At 39.2% G+C, this 12,605-nt stretch overlaps 1 protein-coding gene across 1 annotated transcript in view; it reads left to right on the top strand.

Annotated features, from left to right (window-relative positions):
• The window catches only part of LOC126187348 (mediator of RNA polymerase II transcription subunit 24), a 171,154-nt gene that overhangs the window by 118,655 nt on the left and 39,894 nt on the right, over window positions 1–12,605 (top strand). Inside the window, exon 15 of the mRNA XM_049928372.1 lies at window positions 5,086–5,236. Within this exon, the coding sequence (XP_049784329.1) occupies window positions 5,086–5,236 (151 nt within the window). The remainder of the gene's footprint in view (window positions 1–5,085; window positions 5,237–12,605) is intronic.

The following is a 12,605-nucleotide window of genomic DNA, read 5'->3' as shown; positions in this document are numbered from 1 at the left end:
TTAGAAAGATCAGCCAATAAAGTATTTGTGGACATTAATCACTGGTTCCTAGCCAATACTTTGTCACCAAACTTTGAAAAAACACACTACATGCAGTTCAGAACCTGTAAGGGGTGTCCCAAGAGTATATGTCTAACATACGATGACAAGAAGATAGAAGAAGTGGACAGTGTTAAATTCTTGGGATTACAGCTTGATAATAAATTCAACTGGGAGGAGCACACCACAGAACTGCTGAAGCGTCTTAACAAATCTCTGTTCGCAATGCGAATTTTGTCAGACATAGGGGATATAAAAATGAAAAAGCTGGCATACTGTGCTTACTTTCATTCCATGACATCATATGGGATTATTTTTTGGTGTAATTCATGAAACCAAGCTAAAGTTTTCCAGGCACAAAAATGTGCAATACGACTTATATGTGGTGTGAACTCAAGAACATCCTGCAGAAGCCTGTTCAGGGAACTAGGGATACTAACTACAGCTTCCCAATATATTTATTCCTTAATGAAATTTGTCATTAAAAATATATCACTTTTTCAAACCAACAGCTCAATTCATGGAATCAGTACTAGAAATAAGAATAATCTTCACAAGGATTTAAAGTCACTTAATCTTGTACAAAAAGGTGTGCATTATTCAGGAACACACATTTTCAATAACTTGCCAGCAGCCATAAAAAGCTTAACAACCAATGAAATTCAGTTTAAGAGAAGCCTAAAGGATTTATTGGTGGCCAACTCCTCCTACTCCACTGATGAATTTCTTAGTAAAACCAACTGATTTGTATATAAGTACAACGTAACTTCTGCACAATTTCAGTGCAGTAATGTGTTCATTGAAAATTTGTGTGTGTGTGTGGTGTGTGTGTGTGTGTGTGTGTGTGTGTGTGTGTGTGTGTGTGTGTGTGTGCGCGCGCGTAAGTATAATCTAACTTCTGTACCATTTCAGTGCAGTAATGTGTTCATTGTAAATAAGTATTACAGTAGTTGTATTACATGTTTATTACCTTATAAATAAGTAAAAAACTTTTTTTATTTTAAATTCAGTGCATTAGTATTTGTAAAATGACTCTTAGTGTTCATTAAAAAATGACGATCATTCCACTTGGGACCTGTGGAATGGTACATTAGCTTATTTGTTTTAGTTGTAAATAAACGCAGGAGAATCATGCAAACATACCATTGTTTGACTGTTGCACAGAATCCCAAATGCATAACATAATAATAAGCATCCCTGGTGTAGAGAAACAACTGAAAGAGATGAAAACAAATAAGTCGCCAGGTCCAGGTGGAATCTCAGTTCAGTTTTGCAAAGAGTACTGTACAGTGTTGGCCCATTATTTAGCTCGCATTTACCATGAATATCTCTCCCTGCACAGAGTCCCAAACAACTGGAAACACAGTTGACTCCCGTGTATAAGGAGGGTAAAAATCACACACACAAAATCATAGAACAGTATCCTTAATATTGGTTTGCTGCAGAATTTTAGAACATATTCTGAGTTTGAATATAATAGATTTCCTACAGACTGAAGAGCTTAGGTTCATGAATCAGCGTGGTTTTAGAAAGCATTGCTTGTGTGAAACTTACTTTATCCTTTTCTCACATGATATACTGTGAAATGTATATGAAGGGCAACAGGCAGCTTCCGTATTTTTATATTTCTGAAAAGCCTTTGACGTAGTATGCCGCTGCAGACTGTTCATGAAGGCACAGGCATATGGAATAAGTTCACAGATATGTTAGTGGCTCGAAGACTTCTTAAGTAATAGGACCCAGTATGTTGCCCTTGATGGTCAGTGTTCATCAGAGACAAGGGTATCATCAAGAGTGCCCCAGGGAAGTGTGATAGGATTGCTATTATTTTCTAAATACATAAATGACCTGGGGGACAGGGTGGGCAGCAGTCTGAGTTGTTTGCTGATGATGCTGGAGTGTACAGGAAAATGTTGAAGATGAGTGACTATAGCATGATATAATATGACTTAGACAAAATTTCTAGTTGGTGTGATGAATGGCAGTTGGCTGTAAATGTAGAAAAATGTAAGTTAATGCAGATTGTCACAAACCCGCTCTACTGTGCAGGAAAAGTTAACTCCATAAGGACACCGTTACGGTGTGGCTAATGGCTGTATAGTACTTTAGTAGAGCTGGCCATTATGTCTCCTTTGTTGATGCTGCTGAGTCTGCGTTGTCCATGTGGCTTCTCGTTGTCAAGGCGATGATTCCTTTGCTGCTCTGGGTCCAAGAAAAAGGTGCAGGTTTTTTAATTATCACTGGACTATCGAAATCATGACACAGTATTCCACGGTTTCTTTGTATCAAAAACACACTTTTATTGTCACAACTACATACACAATCACACTCAACCGCGGCCAACCCTCAAGTGGCCGAAAAACCGTTGTCGACCAAAGATCACAGTCATAAGGTACAAAGAACATACAATTCCAATATCGATCGCAACACCTAACTTAGTATTATCTTAAGTGAAACCTTTTTTTTTTTTTAACACGACTTTACTATATAATGAAATAAAATGACGTCTATTTGTCAGTTCCATTACAAGATGAGAGGGGAAAACAAATCCATAATGTTCAGTTACAGCATTAATAGTGTCCTGCTTGATGCAGTCACATTGTTTAAATATCTGGGCGTAATATTACAAAGCGATATGAAATGGAATGAACATTTGAGGGTTGTGGTAAGAAAGCCAAATGGTTGACTTTGATTTATTGGGAAAAATTTTAGGAAAGTGTGGTTTATCTGTGAATGGAACAGCATATAAGACACTAGTCCGACCTATTCTTGAGTATTGCTCGAGTGTTTGGGATATGCACCAGGTCAGATTAAAGAAAGACATTGAAGTCATTCAGGGTTTTGTTACTAGTAAGCTCAAACATGCAGGTGTTTCAGAGATGCCTCGGGAACTCCAATAGGAGTTCCTGGAGGGAAGACGGCATTCTTTTTGAGGAACAGATTGAGACAATTTAAAGAACTGGCATTTGAAGCTGAATGCACAATGATCCTAATGCCACTAACATGCACTTCATGTAAGACTCATAAAGTAAGTTCTGAGAAATTAGGGCTCATATGGAGTTACATAGACAGTTGTTTTTCTCTCATTCTGTCAGTGAGTGGAACAGGAAAGGAAGCAGGTAGTAATGGTACCCTCCACAACACACTGTATGGTGGCTTGCAGAGTATGTACGTACATGTAGATGTAGGCGTAGAATACTGTATAGGTAAATGCTTACTATGAATTGACATTGAATAATAAAGAAATACATTTTTAAAAACATGTAGTCACTAAATCCACATTCTTTGCTGAGAAAGATACAATTATGATATTCTTTCAGTTTATCCTGGATATATTTTTTAGCAGTCAGAGATAATTTTTAATATAATCATAAACCCAGGTTTCATTTTGTTAAATGTATGCATAGCTTGCATTTCTTCCCTACAGCAACCTGTGCTCTGTGTGACATTTACACTCAAGAGCATTTGAATAACAGTTAGGTACTGTATTGTAAAATGAAATAGTTTGGTGTATCACATGATTAGGATGTTGTCAGGACTTACACTGGCCATCTGCGTGACAGTCGAGCACCAAGTACACAAAATACATATCATATTTGATCATGGTCATATCATGATTACCTGACTCTCATGACACTCCCACCTTCTATGTTGTCCATTCACAGAGATTTCCATGTGCCAGTGTACTAAGGGTACACCAGAAGAACTTAATTGAGGGAAAACTGCCGCCACAAGTGTCAGTCCCCATCGGTGGCATTGTATTGAATGCAGGAGTGTCCATTGATTTACCGCAGTCTGTAACTGAAGATAGGCAGGTCATGTTTCATTAAATCACTTGCCACTTATTGCTTGGCAACAACTAGTGAGCAGCCACATCATCTAAAACCACCACCTCACTAAGTGGTACAGAAGGTAAAGCAACACCATCGCAGACCATTGTGATCAGTGTGAGCACGGTAACAATAGCATTGGATGCTCAAAGCAAGGATCAGCCTGCATCCATTTCGTCCCTACACCAATCTGTGCTCTCATTACGATAATATATCATTCTGTCCTTTAAAGATTGTGTCAGAATTATTTCAAGACTATTCCATATACATGAAAGCCCTTTTGTGGTCTCACAGGTCACCCGAGTTCAATTCTGTTTGAGCATATCTGTAGTGGACCTGAAGTAAATATGCATGCCTGGGACCCACCCCCAACCAATCTTCATATGTTGTGGGTAGTGGTTGAGAATTCATGCTTCTGCTTGGTTTCCCAACATATAGCATTTCTTATGGAGACTGGGTCATCAAGTTGAAAAGGGGTGTCACTACTTCAGTTTCTCCTGAGTGGAGTGACACAGTTTAAAGCTCTTTGTTAATATCATGAAATTCACCAACAGCCATGTAACTGAAGATGATATTTTATTTTATTTTGAAGGCTCTCCGTTTCAGCATTTCACTGTGCTATCTTCAGGCCCCATATGCAACTCTCCAAATAAACGAAAATGTCATATAGAGCCATAAATCTCTGAATGTCATGAATTCAATTGTTGCGGTAGTGCTTCATTCAAAAACTTGATAGAAAGTCTTCAAATGAAGCACTAGTGTAATGACTGAATTCACGACATCCGGAGATTTATGGCTCTATGTGACATTTTCGTTTATTTGGAGAGATGTATATGAAGCCTGAAGATGATCTAGTGAAATGCTGAAACTGGTAGCCTTCAAAATAAAATAAAATAACATCTTAAGTTACAGGGGTGTCGTGAATTTCATTGACATTGATAATTACTTAACCAGCTTATGTCCCCTGTCCATGATGGACCAATAGAGATTTAAAGCTCTTGTCTTCAATGTTAATGTTGATGGCTTTTGTTTTTACTTACATTATGTGTCATTTAATTACAGTGGTATTAAGACTTGATTTATATAGACTGTTTACATAAAGAGGTTTCATATTGCAGCATTAGAATAATAGCTGGTTACGGGTTTGTGACATGAATGAGCCAATGAATTGTAATCATAGATTTTAAAAAAATAAGAAAATAAAACTTTGTTTCAGCATAATATGCCGCGAACCTATCAGTGAACAGCTTTCAAGTGTGTGGTCTGGAATACACCAAAGGGGTTGGATCAACATTGAGCAGACACGTTCTCTTGAAAGCTTGTTAGCGACTGGTGGCTCATACTGGTTTGTTGACAACCTTGTTAAGGTATGCAAGCAGTACATCCTTCATTAATAGTTCATAATGGAAACCCACAATCACCTTGTAGACATCTGTTCAAAGAATTGAGCGTTCTGACTACTGCTTCATTGCATATTTATTCCCCGATGAAGTTTATTGTGAATAATCTACTACAGTTCAAAAGGAATAATGATGTACATAACTACAATATCAGAGGGAAAAATGAGATTCATTACTCTACTGAAAGTTGTCTATAGCACAAAAAGGGATGCACAGTGCTGCCACATAAATTTCTGATCACTTACACAGTGATATAAAATGTCTGATACACAGAAAAGTAAAATTTGAAAACAAACTGAGAAAGTTTCTCCTTGACAGCTGCTTCTGTTCTGTAGAATTTCTATTACAGTAATGAGTAAAAGATGGTGGGTAGGATTTACTAACTCAACAACATCTGTATATCTTTTTTTCTTTTTGGAAAAAAAGAAAAGAAAGACGTAGAAATGTTCAGAGTGGAACCATATGTACAAATTAATTTGCGATGTGAATGCAAAATGACTCATTCCACATCATTATGATCTATCATGCAAAATGTTCCATCGACTGTGACACTAACTAATTAACTAACATTTGTGTATTGTATTGAATTGTTGATATAAATTGCAAAACAGGACAATTTTTTAAGGCTCATCAGAGGGCAAAATTATTAATTTTTTCATCATATATTTAGCATAACAGCTACTCCTTATTTGTTTTGTGAAAGGGCCCACCAACTATTCTAACCCTCACAATACAAAGAGGGGGAGGGGTAGTACTTTGTGACCTCTTTTGAAAATATTATACTCTTGTCAGACACTTAACATTTTAGAAAAAAAATATTTATTGTTTCTAATGAAGACTTTGATCAGATTCCACAAATGTTTTACATTTTTAAGTTAAACTTAACCCTTAAATGTAAGTCTCAGATGTCGACGTGGCTTTTTACGATGAATATCGAATTCAATATTTTCAGGTTCAGGACCCTGCTTACTTGTAAGTATTTCTTTAAAAAGCATGTTGTGAGAAAAAGTTAACAATAATTAACAAATTTTGTATTTAATAACTTTTTTGTGGTGGTCACAAAGTAAACCCCATCCACCCCTCCCCCACTGCTCCACCCTTTGGTTGTACGCATGTGCATTACTGAAAGTGTGTTGGTATTTCTAAGAGTGTGCTAAAAATATTTTCTAGTTCTGGCTCCTACTTACACATCAGTACATCTTTAAAAAGTCTGTTGTTAATGCAAGTCAACAAAAACTAGCAAATTTTGTTTTTATTTATTTTTTAAATTGTTTTAGGGTGATCATAAAGTGCGCTCCTCCTCCTCCTTGGTAACACACATTTTTGAAAATGCATTGGTATTACCAGGGTTAAATCTGGTTTTATGCGTAGAAATATGCTGATTTATCATGACACAAGTAATAGAGAGAAATTCTGTAAATACAGAAAAATAAATGTAAGCAGAGAAACATTTCATGCATAAAGCAAATCTTTGTAAATCCCGTAGCTGGTATGGGTTATTGTCTAGCAGCTCAGATCAGCACTTATCATGCTTTATGCTAACATGAAATACTAATTTGCTAATATAAAATACATTACAATTATTTCACAGTTTTCATTTTGTCATGAACTCTGGCTTACACCACTATAATTCTCACTTAACACTTGCTCTGAAAGTGTCGTAGAATGAATGGTGTCCTTCATTGCTACCTGACTAATATTACTACTTTTGTTTCCTTTGTCCTATTTGTTACTGGGTTATTGAATGTGTGTCAAAGGTAAGTTTTACAGCCCCATTAAGTAGGGTTGTAAAAAACACTGAATATCCATTTTTGAAGACACCATACAAATACAACATTCATTACAGCAAATTTCTCAGTTTGGTTTCACTACAAACATAATTACAACAATTTTTAAAGTATTATAATCCAGTTTTTGGTGAAAGGAAAGCATGTTATCGATGATATGATTTCAAAAACAAGTTTGCTGTAGTCTGAATTGTTATGAGTTATGTTTTATACCTTTTGCTGTAAATTACAACATGAATACTTCATATTTTTTCAACCTGATCAAAACGTTTCTTCAAGGCTAACACAGTTATTCAACTGACAATCTTAAAATATTTCATCAGATTTTTGCAACTCCATTACATCAGCAGCATTTATTTTGTCAGGCCCGAAAAATCAGAATATAAATGATGCTACTTTATTTTCTGTGAATACTACAGTTTGTTCATAACTTCGATGTCTTATTGATACCCATTTGTTGATGTAGAAACTTAGAACAAATTCTGACCTCAAATATAATGAGGTATACCAAACATAAGGACTTCCACCGTGCCAACCAGCAAAGATTTCAAAAACATAGATCACGTGAAACCCAGCTCTCAGTTTTCTCATGTGACATCCTGAAAGCCATGGATCGATGCAATCAAGTAGATGCAGTATTTCTCAACATCTGAAAACCATTTGAACCAGTACCACTTCTATGCTTATCGTCAAAAGTACAATCATATGGGGCTTTCAGGAGATATTGAACAGGCAACATGAATGATCACAGGTTTGTTTGACCTGTGGGAGAGTTTCATGGGGGTACTGAAGAACTGTTACAAGTGGACACTAGAATTGAGATGAAAATTATCCTGAGAAAGTTCCAAGAACTAGCTTCAAACGATGGCTCTAGCAATATACAACAACCTCCTATGTATCATTGCCATAGGGATTTGGAGGAGAAGAATGGATTAATAGCTGTATGCACAGAGGTCTCTACCCAGTTATTCTTCCCACACTCTGTAAATAAGTGGTACGGCAAGAAGCCCCAATAACTGGTACAATGGGAAATATCCTCTGTCATGCACTTCACAGTGGTCAACAGAGTAGATTTTATTTACAGTAGGCAAAGACAAAACACAGGATCCATAGCAGAGAAAATGAAAATAAGTAATAGAACACACATAAAGTACTAAAACTGATTAATTTTCAAGTTTGTCAGTTTTTATTAGTGGTTTGATGGCACAAAATCTATTCCTTGGCCATGAAGGGATTGATGTTGGTAGCACGCAGTGATGACCTATTGTGGTGTGTTCGAAATGGGTTTGTAAATTTTACAGGGACACAAGTTTAAAGATTCAGAAGTGTTCAAAGTGTATACACTGCAAGAGAGTAAAACCATGATCCTAATAATGTCCCTGAGGCTGTGTTGACATCTAATGATTCACTGTATTGTTTCTGTGGACCTCTTAATCCCACTGCCACTAAATAGCAGTTATGATTTTTCATTTTCTGCTCCAGTACACAGTTTTACCTGTGCCAGGTATAGTCTGCAAAACAGTGAAATTGTGCCATCTCTGTGATTATTCCTATTTTCTATGTCTGTTGTCCTGTTTTATGGCAATCATAACATCAAGTGAAGGATTTATTTTGAAAAGTAAATACCAAAAATATTATGTGAAATAAACATTTTATACATCTTGGGAAAAAAAGAAAGAAACAACATTTCAAAGATTTTTGAATACTTACTCTCACTTTTGAGTGAGTTTACTCATTAATAATGTTATTGCCAAGGGTGTTAAAAAGTAGCATCCATTATTGGTAATATTTGTGTGTGTGTGTGTGTGTGTGTGTGTGTGTGTGTGTGTGTGTGTGCGTGCGTGCGTGTTTAATTTAAAAGGTTGCCAAGCAATGGGCCTGAAAATGAAGCCATACTTCTTGAAATTGTCTGTCAAATAAAATCAAACAGTGAAAAATCCAGGATGGAAAGTGACAATATTATGAAAAGGAAAGTTGTTACACACCATATAGCGGAGATGCTGAGTTGCAAATGGGCACAACAAAAAGACTGTCACAACTAAAGCTTTCGGCCATTAAGGCCTTCGTCAGCAATAGACGACAGACAGACAGACATGCACACACGCAAACGCAACTCACACACATGACTGCAGTCTTAGGCAATTGAAACCACACTGCGAGCAGCAGCACCAGTGCATGATGGGAATGGAGGCTGGGTAGGAGTATGGAGGAAGCTGGGGCAGGGAGGGGGAGGGATAGTATGGTGGGGGTGGCAGACAGTGAAGTGCTGCAGGTTAGATGGAGGGCAGAGGAGAGGTGGGGAGGGGAGGAGGAAGTGCAGGAAAAGGAGAGAAGTAAAAAGACTGGGTGTGATGGTGGAATGCTGGCTGTGTAGTGCTGGAATGGGAACAGGGAAGGGGCTGGATGGGTGAGGACAGTGACTAACGAAGGTTGAGGCCAGGAGGGTTATGGGAAGGTAGATGCATTGCAGGGAAAGTTCCCACCTGCACAATTCAGAAAAGCTGGTGTTGGTGGGAAGGATCCACATAGCACAGGCTATGAAGCAGTCATTAAAATAAAAGATCTCATGTTTGGCAGAGTGTTCAGCAACAGGGTGGTCCATTTGTTTCTTGGTCACAGTTTGTCAGTGGCAGACAGGTTGTTGGTTGTCATGCCCTCATAGAATGCAGCACAGTGCTTGCAGCTCAGCTTGTAGATCACATGACTGGTTTTACAGGTAGCCCTGCCTTAAATGGGATAGGTGATGTTCGTGATCAGACTAGAGTAGATGGTGGTGGGTGGATGTATGGGACAGGTGGGATGGGAAGGATAGAGGGCAGGACATTTCTCATTTCAGGGCGCGACAAGAGGTAGTCAGTACCCTGGCGGAGAATGTAATTCAGTTCCTCCAGTCCTGGATGGTACTGAGTTACATGGGGAATGCACCTCTGTGGCTAGACTGTGGGACTTTGGGAGTTGATGGGGGAATGGAAAGATAAGGCACGGGAGATACAAGGTTGGGAGGATAATTACAGTCTGTGTAGGCTTCAGTGAGACCCTCAGTATATTTTTTTAAGAGGGATCGCTCGTCACTGCAGATGCGATGAACACGGGTGGCTAGACTGTATGAAAGGGACTTCTTGGTACGGAACGTGTGGCAGCTGCCGAAGTGGAGGTATTGCTGGTGGTTAGTGGATTTGATATGGATGGAGGTACTGATGTAGCCAACTTTGAGGTGGAGTTCAACATCTAGGAAGGTGGCTTGTCAGGCTGAGTAGGACCAGGTGAAGCAAATGGGGGAGAAGTTGTTGAGGTTCTGGAGGAATGTGGATGGGGTTTCCTCACTCTTGATCCAGATCACAAAGATGTCATAATTGAATCTGAACCAGGTAAGGGTTTTAGGATTCTAGGTTTTAGGAAGGATTGCTCTAGATGTTCCATGAATAGGTTGGCATACGATGGTGCCATGTGGGTGCCCAGATTTGTTTGTAGGTAGTGCCTTCAAAGGAGAAGTAATTGTGGGTGATGATATAGTTGGTCATGATGGCTAGGAAGGAGGTGTTGGTTTGGAATCCGTTGGGTGTTGAAAAAGATAGTGTTCAATAGCTGTAAGGCCATGTGCATTAGGAACGTTAGTGTAAAGGGAGGTGGCATTAATAGTGACGAGCAGGGCACCATGTGCTAAAGGGACAGGAACTTCAGAGAGTCGGTGGAGGAAATGGTTGGTATCTTTTATAGAGTGGGGTATCTTCCGGGCAATAGGTTGAAGGTGTTGGTCTACAAGAGTAGAGGTTCTCTCAGTGGGGGCACAGACCTGCTCCCACAGAAATATATAATTTTTTTATTATTTATTCTTTACTTTGATCCTTGTGACTTCTTGCCTATTTTAATGAATTTTCACCTTTCACTATCGTGGACTCCCTCAGATTTCATTTTGTTTTCCCATTTTGCATCCATTTCATTCTTTTCGTGAATTGTCACACAAAAATTTTGTGTATTGTTGTGAAATTTTTCGGATGTTAAATTATATGTTATTTATGTAATTTTCTGCGTTTTTTCCACCTGTGTCAGTACAGGAAAGATTCCTCATCCCTAGTAAGATCCCAGTCCCACATACTGTTCCTGCATTATTGCTTGGCTCATGGAATCCCCCCAAATGGCCTTACCATCTAATTACCTTTTTCTGGCTACCACCTCTCCTTCCACAATGACATCCACCTGTTCAGATTTCACCAGTCCTTAGCCCTCACCAACATAGTTCTGCAAAATCATATCAACCAAGCCCAAACCTCCTTGCAGTACCTTATCTCCATCTGCAAAACTCTTCTGCTGTGCAATCCCAAATTCGTGGAACTCTTGCCCTGCAGGAACTTGAGCAACATGCACAACACCACCTCAAAAAGCTCTCCATCCTGCTCACTTCCTACTCGCACCTTGGAGTACCACTATCCACCACCTCTACAACAACCTCCAACCCTCCCCCATGTCCCCTCATAGCTGACAAACACTGTCTCGCGTCTAGCAGACCTACTCCAGTTCCCCATCCTCCAAAATTCCCTCCCACCACCACACATAATCCAGAACCTAAACAGACACATAACATAGTCATGAACCTTTCCTTCAGAAGTCTTAGTCCCACAGAAACATCAGTCCTTTCCAAAGGCCTCACCTTTTGCTCCACTCCCAAATTCAGTCACGCAGGACTAGTTAAATATCTTCCTCCCTACAGTGGAAACACTTTTTCGCCACCAACCTGACCAATCAGATTCAACTAAAGACCAATATTGAACCTTGCCTAACTCAGTTCACTCCTCTATCCAACCGTGATCTGCCCCCACTGCCTCCAAACCACCCCCGTTAACTTTCTAGAATTTCTTAACCTTGAACCTTGCCTCATCATCATTCCCCAAATCCCTCAACATGCAAACTAACCTTACATCTGCAGAAAGAACTGCAGTCTACCATCTAAAAACTGATCCCAACCTTATAATCCTACCTGCAGACAAAGGCTCCACCACTGTTGTTTTGAACCTCAAGGATTACCTGGCAGAAGGACTCCACCAGCTGTCAGATACTTCCACCTACAAACCTTGCCACAGTGATCCCATTCCAGAAATGCAGCAGGACCTCCAGTTGCTACTCAAATCCTTTGGCCCATCCCAGAACCTCTCCCCAGAGTCCATCTCTCTACTCATCCATACCACTCCCCACTCTTCTATCTTGTACATGCTTCCTAAAGTCTATAAACCTAACCACCCCGGATGCCCATTGTGGCTAGTTACTGCACCCCCACTGAGAGTATCTCTGCTCCTGTAGACCAACACCTTCAACGTATTACTCGGAACCTACCTTCCTATATAAAAGATACCAACCATTTCCTCCACCGACTGTCCAAAGTTCCCGTCCGTTTACCACAATTTGCCCTGCTCATCACTATTGATACCACCTCCCTTTACACTAACATTCCTAATGCCCATCGTCATACTGCTACTGAACACTATGTTTCCAAACGCCCGACATATTACAAACCGACAACCTCCTTCCTAGTCGTCATGACCAACTATATCCAC

This window comes from Schistocerca cancellata, chromosome 5 (assembly GCF_023864275.1).
Source record: "Schistocerca cancellata isolate TAMUIC-IGC-003103 chromosome 5, iqSchCanc2.1, whole genome shotgun sequence".
NCBI lineage: Eukaryota > Metazoa > Arthropoda > Insecta > Orthoptera > Acrididae > Schistocerca > Schistocerca cancellata.
This window is presented reverse-complemented; position numbering and strand designations above follow the sequence as displayed.